Source organism: Sebastes fasciatus, chromosome 4 (assembly GCF_043250625.1).
Source record: "Sebastes fasciatus isolate fSebFas1 chromosome 4, fSebFas1.pri, whole genome shotgun sequence".
Classification (NCBI taxonomy): Eukaryota; Metazoa; Chordata; class Actinopteri; order Perciformes; family Sebastidae; genus Sebastes; species Sebastes fasciatus.
This window is the reverse complement of record NC_133798.1, coordinates 5,067,071-5,085,994: the sequence shown is the minus strand read 5'-3', so window position 1 is coordinate 5,085,994 and position 18,924 is coordinate 5,067,071. Positions and strand designations below refer to the sequence as shown.

The 18,924-nt window shown below is 42.2% G+C and overlaps 1 protein-coding gene across 2 annotated transcripts in view; it reads right to left on the bottom strand.

Moving 5' to 3' along the window:
* Window positions 1–18,924, bottom strand: part of bcar1 (BCAR1 scaffold protein, Cas family member) — a 95,460-nt gene extending 76,536 nt beyond the window's left edge. The window contains exon 1 of one of the 2 annotated variants that reach the window (XM_074631583.1): window positions 18,425–18,924. In XM_074631583.1, the coding sequence (XP_074487684.1) occupies window positions 18,425–18,436 (12 nt within the window). In that variant the 5' untranslated portion in view covers window positions 18,437–18,924. The remainder of the gene's footprint in view (window positions 1–18,424) is intronic. The other variant, XM_074631585.1, reaches the window with a different exon arrangement.

Sequence of the window (18,924 nt, the reverse complement as noted above, 5' to 3'; positions counted from 1 at the left end):
GTTTAAGTGATATATAAATACTGTGAAAGTATCAAAACGTTCAATCCAATACGCACAGCCTTTGTTCAGAAACTGTGCGTTTGCCATGAGGAGGAGCAGAAGTCTAGTTTTCTCTCAGAACACTTGAATTACAATATGCTGAAAGGTTATTATGGAATTTTTGCCAAATGATGCCAAATATATACTGCCTACTGTCACTTTAATCTGTTTTCAAAATGGTTGCCGATAAACCTTCTGTCGATCAAGTGATGGATTCATCATTTCAGCACTATTTTGATTTATAGACCAATGAAAAACTGAGCTGCTTTCAAATCAACATGGCCACGGCATACACAGTATACTACATGGTGCAGGGTTTGTCTCCTACAGAGGTAATTCCTACCATTGAGGAAAGGGAACACAGGAAAACAATACAAAAAAACATCTTCATGGACACTGTAGTATCAGAATTACAATCATTTAGGTTCAGGGCTTGTCACAGACTACCTGTGTAGTCCACTCCCGGCGAATCCTACAATAGAAATGTAATCAAAATAAATCATTATCATAATCATAAATCATTAGAAACCCAATCCTTACTAGTTCCTGCAGGCCTTCTTGTACTGAAACTCACAGGCAGACTGACTGGTTCAGTCCACTCTCTGCCTCTCTGACACACTCACACACAGTCAGCTGGGAGCTCAGAGCCGTGTGGCGGTTTGTCCCATAGGAGCAGCTTCTGTTTGCCACCTGCCTCGCCGACTGTAGCGCAGAGCTGACCGAGGCCTTTAAATGTAGCAATGTGACGTTTCCTCATACAACGGTTCACACTGTATCTTACGAAAAATTATTTTTCTCACTTTCCGTGCATTCTCCAACAATCTCCATCAAGACGAGTGACCAGTGTTTAGGAATCAAAACTACTTGGTTAGCTTTAGGAAAAGATCGTGGTTTGGGTTCAAATAAGTATGTTTGTTACGTAACTTACTTAGGTGCTGTTAGTTAAGTACGCCAGTTACATAATAAATACGGTAAAATACGTCAATAGTGACTTGGTTTCACACAAGACATGAACAGCGGCCTCTGTGGTGAAAGGCATGTGTTGGTTTGACCCATCCATCCACCCCGACCTCCTCCCTACACAGACTTTATGGCTCTTTATACTACGACAGCTGCATCTCAAAGTGCAGAGAAACTGTGGTGGAGATGTCACCATAGCAGGAGTCTGGTTCTACACTAGGTGTCGGATGCTGTGCAGGTTCAGCCTGGGTGATTGCCAAACCCTAATAATCCATCACGTCTGCAGGCTGGGTGCAGTTGTTTTTTGGTGTGTGGATTTGCAGGCACGTCTGTGTGAGTCTGTAGCTCAGAGCGGGTCCACTTTAAACCAGAAGGTTGAACAGCAGCAGCAGCAGCTTCTATCTATAACAGGTTTAAGTCCTCATCAAATGACACTAATCATTTCCAAACTCACTAAGACGTGACCCTGCTTGCTTTAAACAGCCTCCTCACAAACTACCCAGAGTGCTTCATAATGCAGAACAAAAACATTTAACATTAAAATGCATTACAAAGTGCTATTTTTGGTGGCTAAAAATTATGCTTTTAAATGTATTTCAAAGTGCACACTCCTTGCCTCAGGCCCCTTTAATTGTTTTTAATGGGTGTGTGTTTATTTTGCACTTTTAGAGAGGTCGGTCTTCATTCTGCAGGGAGACCTCCGCCCCTGGCAAGTCGCTTAGGTTCCCTAAAAGCTAGTACTAAGAAGTATCTCAAGGTAAAAAATAGTGGAATGCACATTAAACTTATTATTTTATGTTTTGTAAATAGACAAAGAAACAAAGCATGTTCAAGGACAAAAACAGAAAAGGTAAAAAGGGATGGTAATATAAGGGCAGCACCCCCCCAACAAAGGTAAAGTAAAAGATGGGTGCAAGACACAAACCAGGTGTACAACCAGGGCTGATGTAATTAATCACTGTTCACAACATCCATCAACAAATGAATGATGTTAAAGTCCCACTGCAGTTATGGTGATTTCCATGTACAACACACGGTATGTCTAGTATCTAGGGAGTCAGTATGTGATGTTTGTAATTATATAATATTGAATATTAATGACCGAAACACCTGAGGATAATGCTCAGTTTTGCATGTGAGTGCCTCCAATAAAAGGCACTCGTTGAACTGTGGTAGCAGTTGCTGGGAGCAGTTTTTCACAGCGACAAAAGAATTTCACACCGTTTTTTTCTGTCACTGTTTGTCGTGGGTGTAGCTTGGTAACAAGCTCCGGTCTGTAATAAAATGAAATCCCCATTCTTAATCCTGCCTGCAAAGTTCTGATTGGTCCATTGTTTCTTCACTCTGCAGAATCGGCGTCAACAGGCACACCAGACCTATTTAGAATCTTTGAAAGAGGGCTTGGGATTATCCAGAGACCTAAACCCCTAACGCCTCGAACCATATTCCTACAAGCAACAACTACGATACCAATATAAGTTAACACTACAGGTAAGAGAGAAAATGTGTTTTTTGAAACTTGGGGACATTTAAAGGTGCTCAATATGGAATTAAGAGCATATCTATTGTGTCAACACAGCTCTCTATCGGGGGACCATTAAGACACGGCCCTGGAGGGTGGGCACTATACGCTTCCACGACGCCGTCGGTCGGGACGGTGTATGAGTGCAGTGCCGAGTGGTGGCCAAGAGCTAGCCAGTGGGGCACATGCACTGAAAAGGCACGCGCAGCCGGTCGGCTATGTCAACAACGCAAGGAGAAGCTTGGATTAAAACACACACAGAGGGAGAGAGAGAGATACTTCATTCTCTGCTCAGGTAGACATTACTCCTCTATATCTTTACGTAGACAATAGCTGTTTGCTGCTTTGCTCTGGATATCGTATAGAGAACTTTCAAAGGAGGTGGATGTTTTGTGTTTTCTGCATTTCCATGGCCATACTGAGGAAGACAAAGGTGGACAACAATGCTAACTGCTAACTGCACAGAGCGCAGACCTCCCCCCCCTCCAAAACATTTCATTCAAATCCATCACAGACTTTTGGAGTAATCCTGCTAACAGACAAACAAACAAATAAACAAACCAACAAACCAACGCCGGTGAAAAAATAACCTCCTTCCTATGCGGAGGTAATTATGAGTTCCACCATTTTCACAAACAGAAAATTGCAAATCATTTGATTTTGAAATGTGATGTTGATTGCTGTGTGAGGTACTAAGAAGAAGGAAGAGTGCGGGCATGAAGAGAGAGATGATTGAACAGAAAGATGGGAACGCGTAGCAAGGCGGTGAGGTGAAAGGGAACTAGTGAGAGGTGAGTGAAAAAGTATCTGCAGGGGGAAATTACATCAAGCCCTCCATCTTTCAGTCTGCGCACAGTAATATCTATCTCTTCACATCATTAATCTCTCTCCGTCTTTCCCTTTCTCCTCCATCCATTTACCATTTCATTATCCCCTCTCATTCCCACCTTCCAATCCTTCCTCCTGCCCCTCCCCTCTCTCCTTCTTCTTCCTCCTCCGCCGCCTCTCCACAGTGTGTAAATCATCCAATCAGGCCTGACATAGACCCCATCATGACAGAGGCTAGAGGTCAAGCGCAGACAAACTGGGACGAGGCGTGGCCGACTGGGAGGATGGATGGAGGAAGGGGAAAATGGCTGGATAAATGGAGGTATTCACTTAGTGATTCAAGGAGAAAATGAGACAAGAGTGGGGTAGAGACGGGGCTCCGCACTTCCAAGATGAGATTCATGAAAAACTGTTGTTTTCATTATCGATGCTTAGGCTGTTGATTTGATTTTTCTGATTACTTGAATTTCTGATATTGGCACAAATGCCACGCCATGATGTGTTATATTGTTTCAGCTTTTTTTCTGTGTATATGTGGATGCTGAAGGGCTGCACTGGAGGAGGAGAGAGGAGGGACAAATATAGCGGATATAATATAGCGGAGGTTAAGGGACACACACAGATGGAGAGAAGGCAGCAGAGGGGTGATGAAGGGGTGATGAAGGGGTGAAGGGCAGACAGAAGGTCAGGCAGAGGGAGCAGAGATCACAATGCTACCTCTTTGTTTTTCATAATCAGTAATATCACAAGAGGTTTCAGGTAATGCACTTCTGGTGAAAGCACCAAATAAATATATTTTTGATTTGTTTAAAGTTCCTCATTTATGAAAGGATTCATTAACACATTTTCTATTAATTATACTGAGTATTAGAAACAAGTCTCTTACATTAAAGTATGCAGTATTTGCTTTCAGAAATAATTACACCGTAAAATATATGATTCAAGAAGCTTTTCGATTTAAATAAAAAAATGATAGATTCCTCCCAACAGCCAGAGGAGATGCTATTAAAAATGTTAATCCACAAGAAAAGTCTTTAAATGAATGTCAGCAAAGCATACACACACACACACAAAAACACACACACACACACACACACACACTAAAGCTGCATTTAATGGAACACTATATATTATAAACTGCCTCATTGCACAAAACGATCGTTATTTGCCAGCAGGGTTTTGCAAGGGTTGTTGATCAATGCCAGTTCACTATGCCTGAGCTGGGCTAGCAGTTTCCCCCTGCCTCTAGTCTTTGTGCTAAGCTAGGCTAAAGATATTGTTGTACGTGGACACACAGAGATGAAGCTGATATCAATATTCTTATCTGGATAAGACCATAACCACAAGCTGTTTTTTTCCCCCAAAAAATGTTGAATTATCCCTTTGACAGAACAAGCTCAGTAAGTATGAGCATACTTCAGTATCTCATGGCCACTGTCTGTCAACCTTTAGACGGATCCTTCATATGCAAAACTGCAGTAGTACCACTTCATGGTAACGAGAATATCGCAATCAAGAGAGACTTCATTTAGAGTGAACAATAATTTATTACAAGGATTGGATTAGACCCCATCGTGACGCAGGCGGGACTTCCAGCTCCGCCGTTTAATTTGCGCTCGCCATAGAGTGACTGACTCACGCGCCAATCTGTAATGCTCTAACCTCAGTGCATGTTGCTAACAGCGGTTGTGAAATTTGGTTTTGCATTGCAATCTTCATACCGTGTTTTCTGCACCGGACCGGACCGGACCGGACCGTGACCCCTGTATTGTGACGGTTCAGCACGAATACAGCAACCGTTACAGCCCTATAGACTGCAGTGGAAGAGACTGATGGAAGACGGTGTCTCCTGTGTTGAGGATTATATCTTTCAGAGACAGTAGACTGTTATTTGGTTCAGTACATTTGAACTGTAGATATAGCCTACATGTCTGTCAATCAATAAATCTCTGTACCCGGCATACTGGCTAATCAATACTAAACCATTTATGGCTAATGGAGGCACGGATGAGGACACATCACAACAAGCAAGCACACTGTATTATATACAGTACGAGCAAGGTTTCTACTGTGGGTTTGGAGGCTCAGACCATAATTCAAATTAGAGCCTAATGGATAAGGTTTTTTTATGCGAATACTAATAATGAATTTTTGACATAGCGAAGCACCTCAAAGACAGACATCTAGATTCCATTAACAATGTATCCAAAGTGTTTAGTGTTTTGTTTCTATTTTTTTTTAACCATGGTATCGAATTGGGTATTGAGAATCGTGGAATTTCACTGGTAGTGGTTTCAACTACTAAATTTCTGGTATCTTGACATCCCTAGTTGCCGGTGATAATGTTTTGAAGAGTCCAGACACTGATTATCAAGGAGAAAACTTGCATATCAACCTCACGTAAACACAAACACACTAGGCATCGGTTAATATTATCAACATGAATAAAACCTAAAAGCACTGTTAGGGTGTACAGCATGTGTTCTGTTGTGCTGACTGCAGTCAAACGCTGAGGCACGCTAAGCTAACTGCAACAGTCAGCTCACACACTGCAGCTGTACCTGCCACTGTTTTTAACAGAGACAGTTTACACAGATGCAACAATGTGTGAAATGTGCTGATAGCACTGACAGCTCTGCACCTGCACCTCCATATCTCTGTTTATACACTCTCCCTCTGCTATCCTGCTCTTGCTCTGCATATATTCCACTGCTTCTGTTTAGCGGAACTACCGGGGAATCGTAGACGGCATGAGCTCATCAGTACAGCTGCTCAGTGGAATATCAAATGTTTAACACATTAAAAGTGGTACCGATTTTCAACCAGCTTTGTATCATTACAATGTGGGTAGTATTTGCAAGTGTTGCCAGCACTCAAAGACCCCCATTCATTACCTTCAAAAATCCACCGAATGACGCAAAACGCGTCACCCTGCAGACTTTTGCCGCCTCTGGAATGTATGTTCGAACTACGGATTGTACTTCTGCGTTTTTGTATGCTCGCCACCACTTCAGAATCAAAACAACCACTGGAAGACCGTGGCATAATTTTGTGTTATTGTGGTTATATAAATGTAATTTATGATGCTGTTAGATTGCTGCTAGACTGTGTTAATACAGGTGCCTGCGGGAGAGTAAACAGTTTTTGGCTGCAGTGAAAATGTTGTTTTTGAAAGGCTAAACTCCAACAAATATGGATTGAAGCAGAATATTTCCTTATATAAAAAAAGGGAAATGATTACATATATCTTTATTTAATACATACTGAGCACCCCTTGCTCGCTGTGTGAGAGAGAGTGGGTGGACTATGGCACGTAATGTTTCTGTAAGTTATTAATAATAATAATTTGAATGTCAGCATTATGAGTCAGCTTCAAACTATTTGGTCGGTTACAGCCCTCGATTTTAATACTGTAATGCTGGAATTGGACATTCGGGGCTAAATGAGCCAGAATACGTCGCGTAGGAATTAAACGTGTATGGAGGAGGAAGAAGTCGCCAAAGCCAAGTGTCACGCACCGCCAGCCGGTGAGGATAGCGGCGCAGAGCTGCACCGTGCCGGGGACACCTCGTGGTGCCGCTGCGGTAAATGTGCACCAATGGAAACTGAAGTGGAGTCGCTGTGCTGAGAACAGCGAATTTCACAGAGGCCAGTTTCTTTTAAATGAAGTTGCTGAATCCAACCTTACAGTTGAAGGAGCATGTGTAACGTTACACCCAGCTTTGGGCCACATATGGATAGGGGGAGTGCTGGAGACATATTTCAGGATCCCCAAAAGAAACTGGAAAAAAACAAACAAAGCCAGCGGGGAAAAAAGACTTCCGAGCATAGAGTGCAATAGTTACAGTGTGTTTTTGTTTCTGAAATGTCGATTTTATAACTGAATATAATATACTTTGTATGATGCAGTAAAAATGAATTATCTCTATCTAACAAATGTATAAAAAGGTAAAAAGCGCCCATGCCAGGAAACTCTCTACACTTCTATCTGAATATAATTAGTTTTAGCCCCTTGCTCTATGTTTAACAATAATAGATTGTAACAACTTATTTCATTCTATTTATAAGTAATTGATGTTTAATTGTGCATCATGGATAAATTGTAAACACTTTCTTTAGGAGGTGTGATATTGGTTTGGACAGGAATCCTTGCTTGAATTGTAAATTACAGCGTTGAGTTTGTCACTGTAATACACTGTGATATAAATAAAGTTACTTTTTTTTTAAAAAACGTTGTTGTGTCCAGCAGTGAAGTACTTCTTTAAGACACTAAACTAGTGGGGTTGGGGAGGAGGGGCGCGACTGTTGCATGCAATCCTCTTATAGTATGATTACATATTCCATCTGTTTTTATGATTAGTTTAAATGTGTTTTATGCATGTAAGCAGAACGGGTCACATCCATGAAGATCATTTTAAATGTCAAACAATGTCAAATGAAGTTAACTAAACCACCAAGTCTTTCACACATAATCTACAAAATATCAAAATGATTATGTATCATATATAACGATTATTATTAGAATTTTCTGACATGTTGATATGATACAGTCCACTTTCTATCTTTTCATATATCAAAATGATTCACAGCGGTGCTATCATTTTCTAAGAAACACTCTTTATTTTAGTCTCACACACACACACACACACACACACACACACACACACACACACACACACACACACACACACACACACACACACACACACACACACACACACACACACACACACACACACACAGGCACCAGACAAAAGCCAATAATTTAATTTAGTAGTTTGGCCCACTCACTGAATTTATGATAATTAGCTCCAGCGGGTCCAATCTGCTGGTGACAGCTGTCAAAATAAGAAGCTTTCATAGTGTCAACCAATCATATGCTATCTATTTAGAGCCACATCGCTGTCTTTGCCAGAAATCAGTTCACTCGGGGATCGGGATGACAAGGAAAGAAGAGAATTTTGTACATCACATTTGCAGTTGATGTTAACATACCGTCTAAATCTAAGGCAAACACAACTGAGCACAAGCAACGTGGGGGACAATATCAAACAGTGAGAATAACCTTCTGTGATGTCACCTGGCTGATCATGCAAACTCAGCAAGTTCCAAAGGCAGTAAGTTAAAAAAAAAACAGGCTGCTGTAGCCTCAGACTGAGACGGGTCAAATCCTGTCTCAGTCCAGACATAAGTCTGCTTTATTACAACTTGGGTCTTATATGTGTCTCTCTGTCTATCGTTCTCCTCCGCTCCGTTTCAGTAATCTGGACCTCTACGCACAACAAACAACGCTGCCCCTTCGTGGCGCTGGGCCAGGAGAAAATGGATGGAACACGTCCTATTATAAAATGAATTATCATGCCATGTCAAGAAGACAAATTATTTAATTGGGTGTTTCAGCTCTTTTGTCTGTTGTGGGAAAAAAATGGAAGCCAATGTCACAAATGGGAATATGGGTCAATGAGCAAAAAAAAACAAAAAACAAAATATGATTCAACCATCAGTCGACGATAGGCAAGACTTGACCAATCAGATTTGAATATTCGTAGTCGGACACACCCCTACTGCTTCTACTGAGCCAGAAGGTCGTATAGGGGCCATTTGCCTGGACAGAGCTATTGGACCCATAGAAGCACGAATCTATCTAATGACAGCATTTCACTGCAGGAACTCTCTTCGCTAGCTTAAGGATTTCTACCTGTCCTTATATCACAACACACATTCAAAAACACACTGCTCCCCTTTACAGTATGTGACAGACACACTGAGCGGACCCTCCTGTTGCCCCTAGCAACTCTCCACCGACGTGGAGAGCTGCGGGAAATTGAGATGCAAGGTGTGTGTGTGTGTGTGTGTGCGCATTAAGATGGGAGGTAGGGCTTCTATCTCAAAGCAGCAATGATTAATATTGAAGTGAAAAGCTTTACAATTGCAAGCACACAAATACACACAAACACCATTAGTAGTACTACACTGGCCACGCAGTCCCTGCACATCTCCTCAGGAAACCCCATCTATCCTACTGCAGGGTGGTAGTGGTTTGTGTGTGTGTGTGTATACACACTATACACTTAGTGTGTACTAGTGTTGCACTGTATACCGATACTACAAAGGTATCGCAATACCCTGACGTTAAAATCGATACCATACCCCGTTTTTATTAGTACTTTAGAGCTGCGAGTTGCGTCGATGTGCGACAGTGCAGCGGCGTGTGGGTGCAGTGCTCTGCTAGAGGACGCCATTAGGATTGTGATCCCGCGGGAGCAGACGGTTCTAACTTTGCTGCTGGTAAACAAGCAGTCAAAACAATTGTAGTGATAACTAGGGATGGCTCGATGCCACTTTTTAATGTCCAATACTGATACCGCAAGCTTGAGTATCTGCTGATACCAATCCGATACTGTCTTTTTCCCTCTCATAAACAACTAAGTTTAATAAATTTAATAAGTTACTATTTAGTAAGTAGCTACTTTGCAGATTCAGGTTATTAATACAAAATATAATGAACTTATAAATGATGATGTATTATTATAGATTACACTACCCAGCAGTATATAAAGTCATTAAAATGACCTCTACCTTTACCAGCTGCAACATTAATATAATGAACACATTAATGCATCAATAATTAGAATACGATAATATGATATATATTATTCTGCATAATGAACACTTTTACTTTTGGTACTTTAAGTATATGTTGATGCTAATACTTTTACTTGAGTGACCTATTTTACAATACAGGGTAAAAGCAAGCTACAATTTAACCCATAAGTATAACAAAGGAATTATAAAATACTGGAAATAACTCAACACTCAGTCTAGCTTATGGCAATTGTTGACAGATAGGTTAAGCTAATGGTTAAGCTAATGGATCAGATCGGATTATACTTTTTTTTCCTCCGATATCTGATCCAGTGATTTTGGCCAGTGTCAGACCAATACCGATACTGAGTATTGGATCGGCCCATCCCTAGTGATGACCAGAAGTATGGAGTCAATAAATGAAGTTGAAAAGAAGATTAAAGCAGGTCATGAACTACTTGCCGGCTGCACAGGTCTGCTCTGAGCTGGTGTCTGTATCAGCAGAACTCCCTTAAAAAAAAATAAGGAAAATAACAGCGTGGCTCTAATTACCGATCAAATTTGATTCACCACCGTTTCTGAATCTGTCCAAGCATCTCTTGTAATTCAGCAAACACATAATCCACCAAAGAGCACGTGTTTAAGTATTATTTTACCGTGTGTCTCGGTAACGTGAAATGGACGGAGATGAAAAGCTGTGCGGCGGTGACAGTGACGTTCTCTTCACAAAAAACACTTTGACACAAAACAGAGCTTTCTACAGTTACTGTGGTGTATTCCTGATTTTAGCAGCTTTTCTCTCGTCAACTTCTCAAAGAACTTCATTGGAATTTATTACCATTTTGTTGGTTTTTGTTTTGGCCTCTCCTCGTCCTCCGTGCTGCAGTACCACTTTCCACCTGAACTGCCAGCGAGGACGCTGTTTTACAAAAAAAAAGCCTTATTAACAAGTGATATGTTGTTGCAAATATAAAGTCAACTATCAAAGGAATAACATAAAGTCAAGTATAGGGGACATCAGATAACTGCAAACCATACTAATAATTGATTCATAAATTTTAACATATTTAATTTTTTTTTTTTTTTAAATCACTTTTCCTGATGTTCTAGGTTTTTGCTATCATATCGATTCAGTATTGGTATCAAGTTGTTTAGGCAGGGTATCGTATCGAAGTCAGAAATTTGGTATGGTGACCACACTAGTGCATACTTACTATTTAAAACACTTCAGACTTGTCTGGACTCGCACGGACAAGTAGCGCACCTGTGCAAGCGTGAGACTGTTTACGCAGAAGTGTTAGACAGTGAGGTTTTAGCGAAGATGTATGTATTTGGGAAGCAGTGAGCATACGACTGGATATTTGACACTTGGCAGGAGTTGTGTAAAGAGTTTGTAAATGTTTTGTTGTTGTTAAACATGGCCCCCATTTAATTATTCCAGTTCATCCAGACTTTTCTCTGTGTTTGGATTCTCGAGTTCACCTTGGAGGCGTGCGAGGAAAAACAAAACAACGTTTTCTTCACAAATTCAAGGTTTACACGGGGTGAGTAACTGATATACAAATGATCTTTTTGGGGGCGACGTATTCCTTTAAAGAAATTGTGACGTTCTACTGTAAAGACTAAACAATTAATTGAGGAAATAATTGACAGATGCGGTCAATAAAACATGAATTATGGTATTGATATTTCTGTGATAACTTGAGTATAGTCACTATAGTGAATTAATGTAAAATGGAGATGACAAGATAAGATAATAGTGAGCTTCGGGTGTCAAACCTTCCAAAGTTCAATGTGAATTGTGACCATGCACATGTATTAATGTGTTTGTGTGCATGTATGATGTACAAACACCCTGTGTCCCACTCTGAGCTTGTGAAAACCAGGCTACTCTCTTCCAATTCTATATATATCTGACCCATCCCTGCTCCCTGCTGCTACAGTAGACGTTAGGCTGTGTGTGAAGAATAATACACACTAGAAGCTCCTCTAGCCACAGTCTGGTAGGACTTGCTCCGCATAGAGACAGAACAAATCAAACAAAGAAACATCCCAGTCTGAAATTCAAACTCATCCTATTTGTTTCCCCTGTGTGATCAGCAAATCAAACCACGCTCTGTTGAGCATGCTCCAAACACTCCAAACACACACTCAGTTCCAACAAACCTGCCATGTACCATGTGTACGTCATGGAAAGTGTGTGCGTGCAACCCTGTCTCCTACAAAATGACAAGTGTGTGCATGTGTGTGAGAGGAGAGTCAGCACAGAGAGATGTGACCAGGTGAGGTGGAATCATGGGAACGGTTGCTGTGGTAACCAGGATTTCACCGGCTGATACTGCAGGTGTGATGATGTCACTAGTGTCAATAAAAGCGATAGAACAAGTTGACGTAATAACGGAGCAGCACATCTGGAGTAGACATACGGCAAACAGATCGCACGTTGCACTTCATTTTCTCCAACTCATTGAGCAAATACACAGTGTACGTGTGCATTATTGTGCACACATATGCACACACCAGCAGTGACCCCAGTATCACCACGGTAGGTAAACACTACTGTATTATTCCTCTGTAACCATGGCAACATGGAGCTGAACCAGCACTATCACAACTGTGAAGTCCTGTTTGTGTTTGACTGGTCCTACTACTTAGCCAACACAAGAAAGGATTATTATTATAGTATTATCAAAGTAGAACTGAGAGTTGATCAACAGAGTATCAATCAGCAACAATTTTGATGATCGATTATTTGCAACAATTCATTATGATATACACAGTAGATTTTAGGTAGTATTTCACTTCAAATGATCAAAGGTTACTTTAGTTTTAAGTAAAGGATTTTGCATCTGGACGAGACTGACAACTATTTTTTGTCATGAGAATTTAAGGCAAAATTGAAGGCACTTTAATTTAATTTATTGGCAAATACTATTAGCTGATATTCAGTACAAATGACTAGGGCTGTAAGAAAATAGCAATACACTTGAGTGATGTTTTGTGATACTGTATTTATTCTCAAAAACACTGCATAGATTTTAATTAATAGATTAAATGCAAAGATTCGTGGCAGACGGTGGTTCATTTTGTATTGTGTTTAAACCCCCTGATCGCTAGATAGCAGTGTTGTAATTTGACTCTTCCATTCCAACGTAAGGTCAACTGAGACAGGAAGTAGTTGATTTTATGCATATGGTGGTTTGTTCTTTATACTATTTGGTAAATTTGATTAAAAAAACTGCAATATATTGCCTTGCGTACAGTATCGCAATATATTGAATGGAAACCCCTGTATCATATCGCCAGGTTCTTGCCAACAGACAACCCTACAAATGACATGATAGGGGGTCTTTAGACACAGAGATGTTTTGAGGCTAAATGCCGACATCAGCATGCTAACATGACGTTGACCATGTTCCCCAGCTTAGTTTAGCATTTTAGCATGCTAACTTATTTCCTAATTAGCAGTAAATACAAAGTACAGCTGAGGCTGATGGGAATGTCATTAGTTTTGCAGGTATTTGGTCATAATAAATCATACAATCGCACAGATCACGATTGCGATTAGATTAATAATGCAGCCCTAAGAAATGCACATTGATTTTCCACCTCAACAAATTTGATAACACATGTGATTTTCCACCATGGGTCCTGGCGACGGAGATAGGTCCCAGTGCCTGAAATGGGCACAAGCCTGGAGTTCTGCAGTTCTTGAGGTTATACTGAAAAGTGCATTTTTCTATGGAGATTTCACAGAAGCACCCAGTTGAACATTTGGTACCATGTGTACTTTCAAACTGCTGTGAGCAGACAAACTTTGGAGAATGCAGACCTACTTAACGTCCTCCCTGCTGAGGAGAGGGTACCACCTGCTGCCTGTCTGTCTCACTCTGCTGTCAGAGGAGATGGGAGATGTTTGAAGACGAATCCACTGTCTTTTTTAGTGAAAACATCCACACACACACACACACACACACACACACACACACACACACACACACTAGATGCGTCCAATACACTTTGAGTGCATCACTTTCATCATCACAGTTTCTGCCTTTGTGTTACACAATCTCCCCCTCTGTGGCAGGAACACACATGCTTGACACGCACACACATCTCCAGCATGTCTCATCAAATAGCAGGAGGCAGCGGGTCCATGTGTGAATGCCAAGTTTAGCAAATCAGAACACATCCTGCCACACTGAGTAGGTGATCGGCAGCCGCCGCCTCTGCACCTCAGTGGGTGGAAACACCTTTCCACGCTGCAACTAATACACGTTAGTAGAGATGACAGCCGTGCAGAGGAACCACATGTATAAGTCCTCCACAGAACTGCTCTCTTTTCACAAATAACCACAGAGCTGCAGCGCTCCAGAGTGCCACTATTTTTGGTTGCATATGCGATAACACGAGGCAGCATTACCGCTAATTTCTTCTCTGCTCCGACGATCGCCAAACAGCTGATCTGCTCGTAGCACATCTCTCTCTCTCTCTCTCTCTGTCACTTGACCACTCACTCGCTACGCACACGTTACATCACGCTGCTCTTATACCAACGTAATATGTAAACACGTGGATACATGACGGTACCGTAGGTAGACTGTTAAACTCACTATCGACGCGTCCAGGTGACCTATCCTATTTCCCCCCGGATAATGGTACATTGTGAACAACAAATCAAGTGTTGATATCGGCAGGACGAGAGCTTAACCATTGAATTAATGTTATGATGCGTTCAGGCTTTAAGATGAGTATTGGGCTATGGTAAATTCTAACGTTATCATGATGTGTTCAAATGTAATCTTGTAAAATGTTGTTTTTGGTAAGAAACTTGAATAAATCCAGTTGTTTGAAGGAGATGTTTTCACAGCAATATCAAATGGATAATAGAGAGAATTATGAGCTGTTGAACTTCCTAACAAAAACCAGTACGCAAACGGTTAATAAAGGAGTGGATGATGAAGTGCATGGGATTTATTATTTCACTTTTGTTTTTTGATGGTATTGAATTGGTATCGAGAATCCTGGTATTGGTATCGACTATTACATTTCTGCTATTGTTGCGATTGACATCCCTCCTGCAGGCCTATAGTAACTGACAAAACGCTTAAAATGTATTATTGCGGTGCCAAAAGGCGCGGTGAAAGATTTGTGTGCACCTAAATGAAAAAGTTAGGTGCACCAGTGCAACCAATCTGGAGCCCTGAGCTGTTTAGGAGATACGCTTGGGCAGCATCTGTTTTTTCATACCTTCGTAACTACCTGACATTCCACTGGGGTATACGGTATATGACAGTATACGATGATATATGACAGTATATGACGGCCCCATCTCCGGCAGAAGTGGTGAGCTAAACTCAGAGGAGCAGCTTGTCACTAAATGATCTGGTACACATTAAGAGCCAACCCACCTGCCTGAGCCGAAGTTGTCGTTAACTCTGGGTCTAACAACCTTCACTTTGATCAGCAGGTAGCAAGCAGGCCACACTGCTACATTCACAGCTATAACGATAACGTCATACTCACTCGCCCCCGCTCGCTCTCGTCTCGTCACCCCAGAAAACACAAGAACTTTCTAGTAAACGAACACAACATGCAGCGTGAGCCATCACCCCCCCTCTTCTCCTTCATGTGGCCTCAGCTCGGCAGTAAATTGGGCACGGCCTGTCAGACACTATGTTAGTGGCTCCGTTAGTAGGCTACCGTTATAACCACGGTGCCGACACATCAGTGGGCTGAATGGAGATGATATAATGCCGGTGGTGGTGGCAGACTGGCAGTTGAATAAAATCATGTGGTAAACTGCTTTTGTAGTTTGAAGAAGACTAAACCCAGAAACACTCAGTCGCCATCTTTCCCGTGACCATTCAACTCTGGTCGTTGCAGCTGTGACAAATTATGTGTGTTCTTGCCTACAGACAAATAAGAGGGCAGCAACCACCACAGCTGGTTGTGATAGGCTGAGACAACTGTCAATCAAGCAAACACATCAAAACATACCTGTTTAAGCCTTACTATCTTAATATATTAGTTCTCCCAGAGCTTATTGGCCATGATTGGAACTACAACTTGAAAAATACAAGCTCTGGCTTCCCTGCTACTAGTCGTGGGGCTGATGCTCAGTAGGCCAACACGATCAAAGGATAGAATACTGCATGTGTGATACAGTTGTAATAGTTGTGATAAATGTTAAAGGTGCTAAATTTTAAATTAGGGTCATATCTATTGCCTCCACATGGCAACGGGTGAGCCGGCGGTTCGCAGCTAACGGTGCTAACAGTGCTAACAATGTAGACAACGGCAACAAAGCTAACAGTGACGACGTTTACATGCACACAAAAAACATTGTTTTGCTCCTTATTCCGAAAAAGACAATATTCCTACTAAGCTGTTTACAAGGCTAATGAACATGAGTATTCCACTAATATCCCTGTTTATATGCAGCCGTGCACACTCCAATTAACATAACACACACACTGACACACCCTCACACACACACTAACACACATCAGACCCTCCAGGCTCAGTTTAGTGAGACACATCCTCTCCTCAGGAATGTGATACTGCACAACGCAACAACCAGCTCTACAAAGACCATCTCCACCATCTCCACCATCTCCACCAGCAGCAGCCTGCACTAAATCATGTGAGATTGTGTGTGTGTTTAAAAGCATCATAATATCAATCCATCCCGACACAACACACACGCGCAGTGATATCAGCTGTCTTAATGTGTTGACAGGCCAGGCCTGCCGAGAATAGCTCTGGCGGTGCTGACCCAGTGTGTGTGTGTGTGTGTGTGTGTGTGTGTGTGTGTGTGTGTGTGTGTGTGTGTGTGGCCGTAAACCAGAGAGCACTCACAGAAGTGGCACTTTAATGCCTCTCTTACTAATTAGCAAACAGTAACGTTAGCTTGCTAGCATTACACTTCACCATATCAGCCAAGTGGCTCTTCCAGCAAATTCGGCTTATGACAAACCAAAAGTAGCTTTAACACAATAATGTACATTTGTAGAATTGGTTTATTAGCTAGCTAGTTCAATGACAGCAGACTGATAGCTGAAAGTTGACATTTGACTAGCTGAAGCGCTGCTCGTGAATAACTGGGTGAATAACTGGGTGTATAACTGGGTGTGCAGCTGGGTGAATAACTGGGTGTATAACTGGGTGAATAACTGGGTGTATAACTGGATGTATAACTGGGTGTATAACTGGGTGAATAACTGGGTGAATAACTGGGGTATAACTGGGTGTATAACTGGGTGAATAACTGGGTGTATAACTGGGTGTATAACTGGGTGTATAACTGGGTGAATAACTGGGTGTATAACTGGGTGAATAACTGGGTGTATAACTGGATGTATAACTGGGTGAATAACTGGGTGTATAACTGGATGTATAACTGGATGTATAACTGGGTGTATAACTGGGTGTATAACTGGGTGAATAACTGGGTGTATAACTGGGTGTATAACTGGGTGAATAACTGGGTGTATAACTGGGTGAATAACTGGGTGTATAACTGGGTGTATAACTGGGTGAATAACTGGGTGAGTAACTGGGTGTATAACTGGGTGTGTAACTGGGTGTGTAACTGGGTGAATAACTGGGTGAATAACTGGGTGTATAACTGGGTGTATAACTGGGTGTGCAGCTGGGTGTATAACTGGGTGAATAACTGGGTGTATAACTGGGTGTATAACTGGGTGTATAACTGGGTGAATAACTGGGGTATAACTGGGTGTATAACTGGGTGAATAACTGTGTGTATAACTGGGTGTATAACTGGGTGAATAACTGGGTGTATAACTGGGTGTATAACTGGGTGTATAACTGGGTGTATAACTGGGTGTATAACTGGGGGTATAACTGGGGGTATAACTGGGTGAATAACTGGGTGAATAACTGGGGTATAACTGGGTGTATAACTGGGTGAATAACTGGGTGTATAACTGGGTGAATAACTGGGTGTATAACTGGGTGAATAACTGGGTGTATAACTGGGTGAATAACTGGGTGTGCAGCTGGGTGTATAACTGGGTGTATAACTGGGGGTATAACTGGGGTATAACTGGGTGAATAACTGGGTGTATAACTGGGTGAATAACTGGGTGTATAACTGGGTGAATAACTGGGTGTGCAGCTGGGTGTATAACTGGGTGTATAACTGGGTGTGCAGCTGGGTGAATAACTGGGTGTATAACTGGGTGTGCAGCTGGGTGTATAACTGGGTGTATAACTGGGGGTATAACTGGGGTATAACTGGGTGAATAACTGGGTGTGCAGCTGGGTGAATAACTGGGTGTATAACTGGGTGTGCAGCTGGGTGTGTGTTGCATTGAAGGAGAGGAGCTGTGAGCTGGTTGGACGTGTTGAGTCTTGCTGCTCTACTGTGTCTCCACACAGCTAATAAGAGACACCGAAGGACAGGGGAAAAAAGCAGACACGCTGTGAGAGAATGTGGTGAGCCCTCAGGGCTAGCATACTTACAGGGACAGACATGTTGCTGGTGCTGTCACTCTCCTTGTCTCCTCGGCTCCTGGTTGTAAAACACACGGTGGTGGGTTCGTTCACGGCTCCCCAAGAGTCAGTCCTCCAGCGTCCATACCGTGGTGCTCTCTGTGAGACGGGCAGACATCCAGCTGGAGAGGCTGGTCCGGGTTTGCAGCAGCAGCAGCAGCAGCGGTGGTGGTGGTGGTGCGGCCGCCTGAATGTCCAGCAGAGCCGGGCTGTCTCTGTCTCTGTCTCTCCTCCGACCCCCCGCCTCTCCTCCTCTCCTTCCTTCCGCCGCTCCGGATTCCTTCACTGAGCCCTTTTATAGAAACGCTTCAATAAAAGCTAGTAAACGACGAAGGAGATGATACCGGGAGGTCAAAGCGACGTCCACCGTTTCCGTTGACAGGTCGGTACCGTTAATGAACGGTGGGAGAGGAGAGATCCGCCTCTTCTGTCGCTGGGTGCTGCTGGAAGGACGGACTTCCACAGGGATG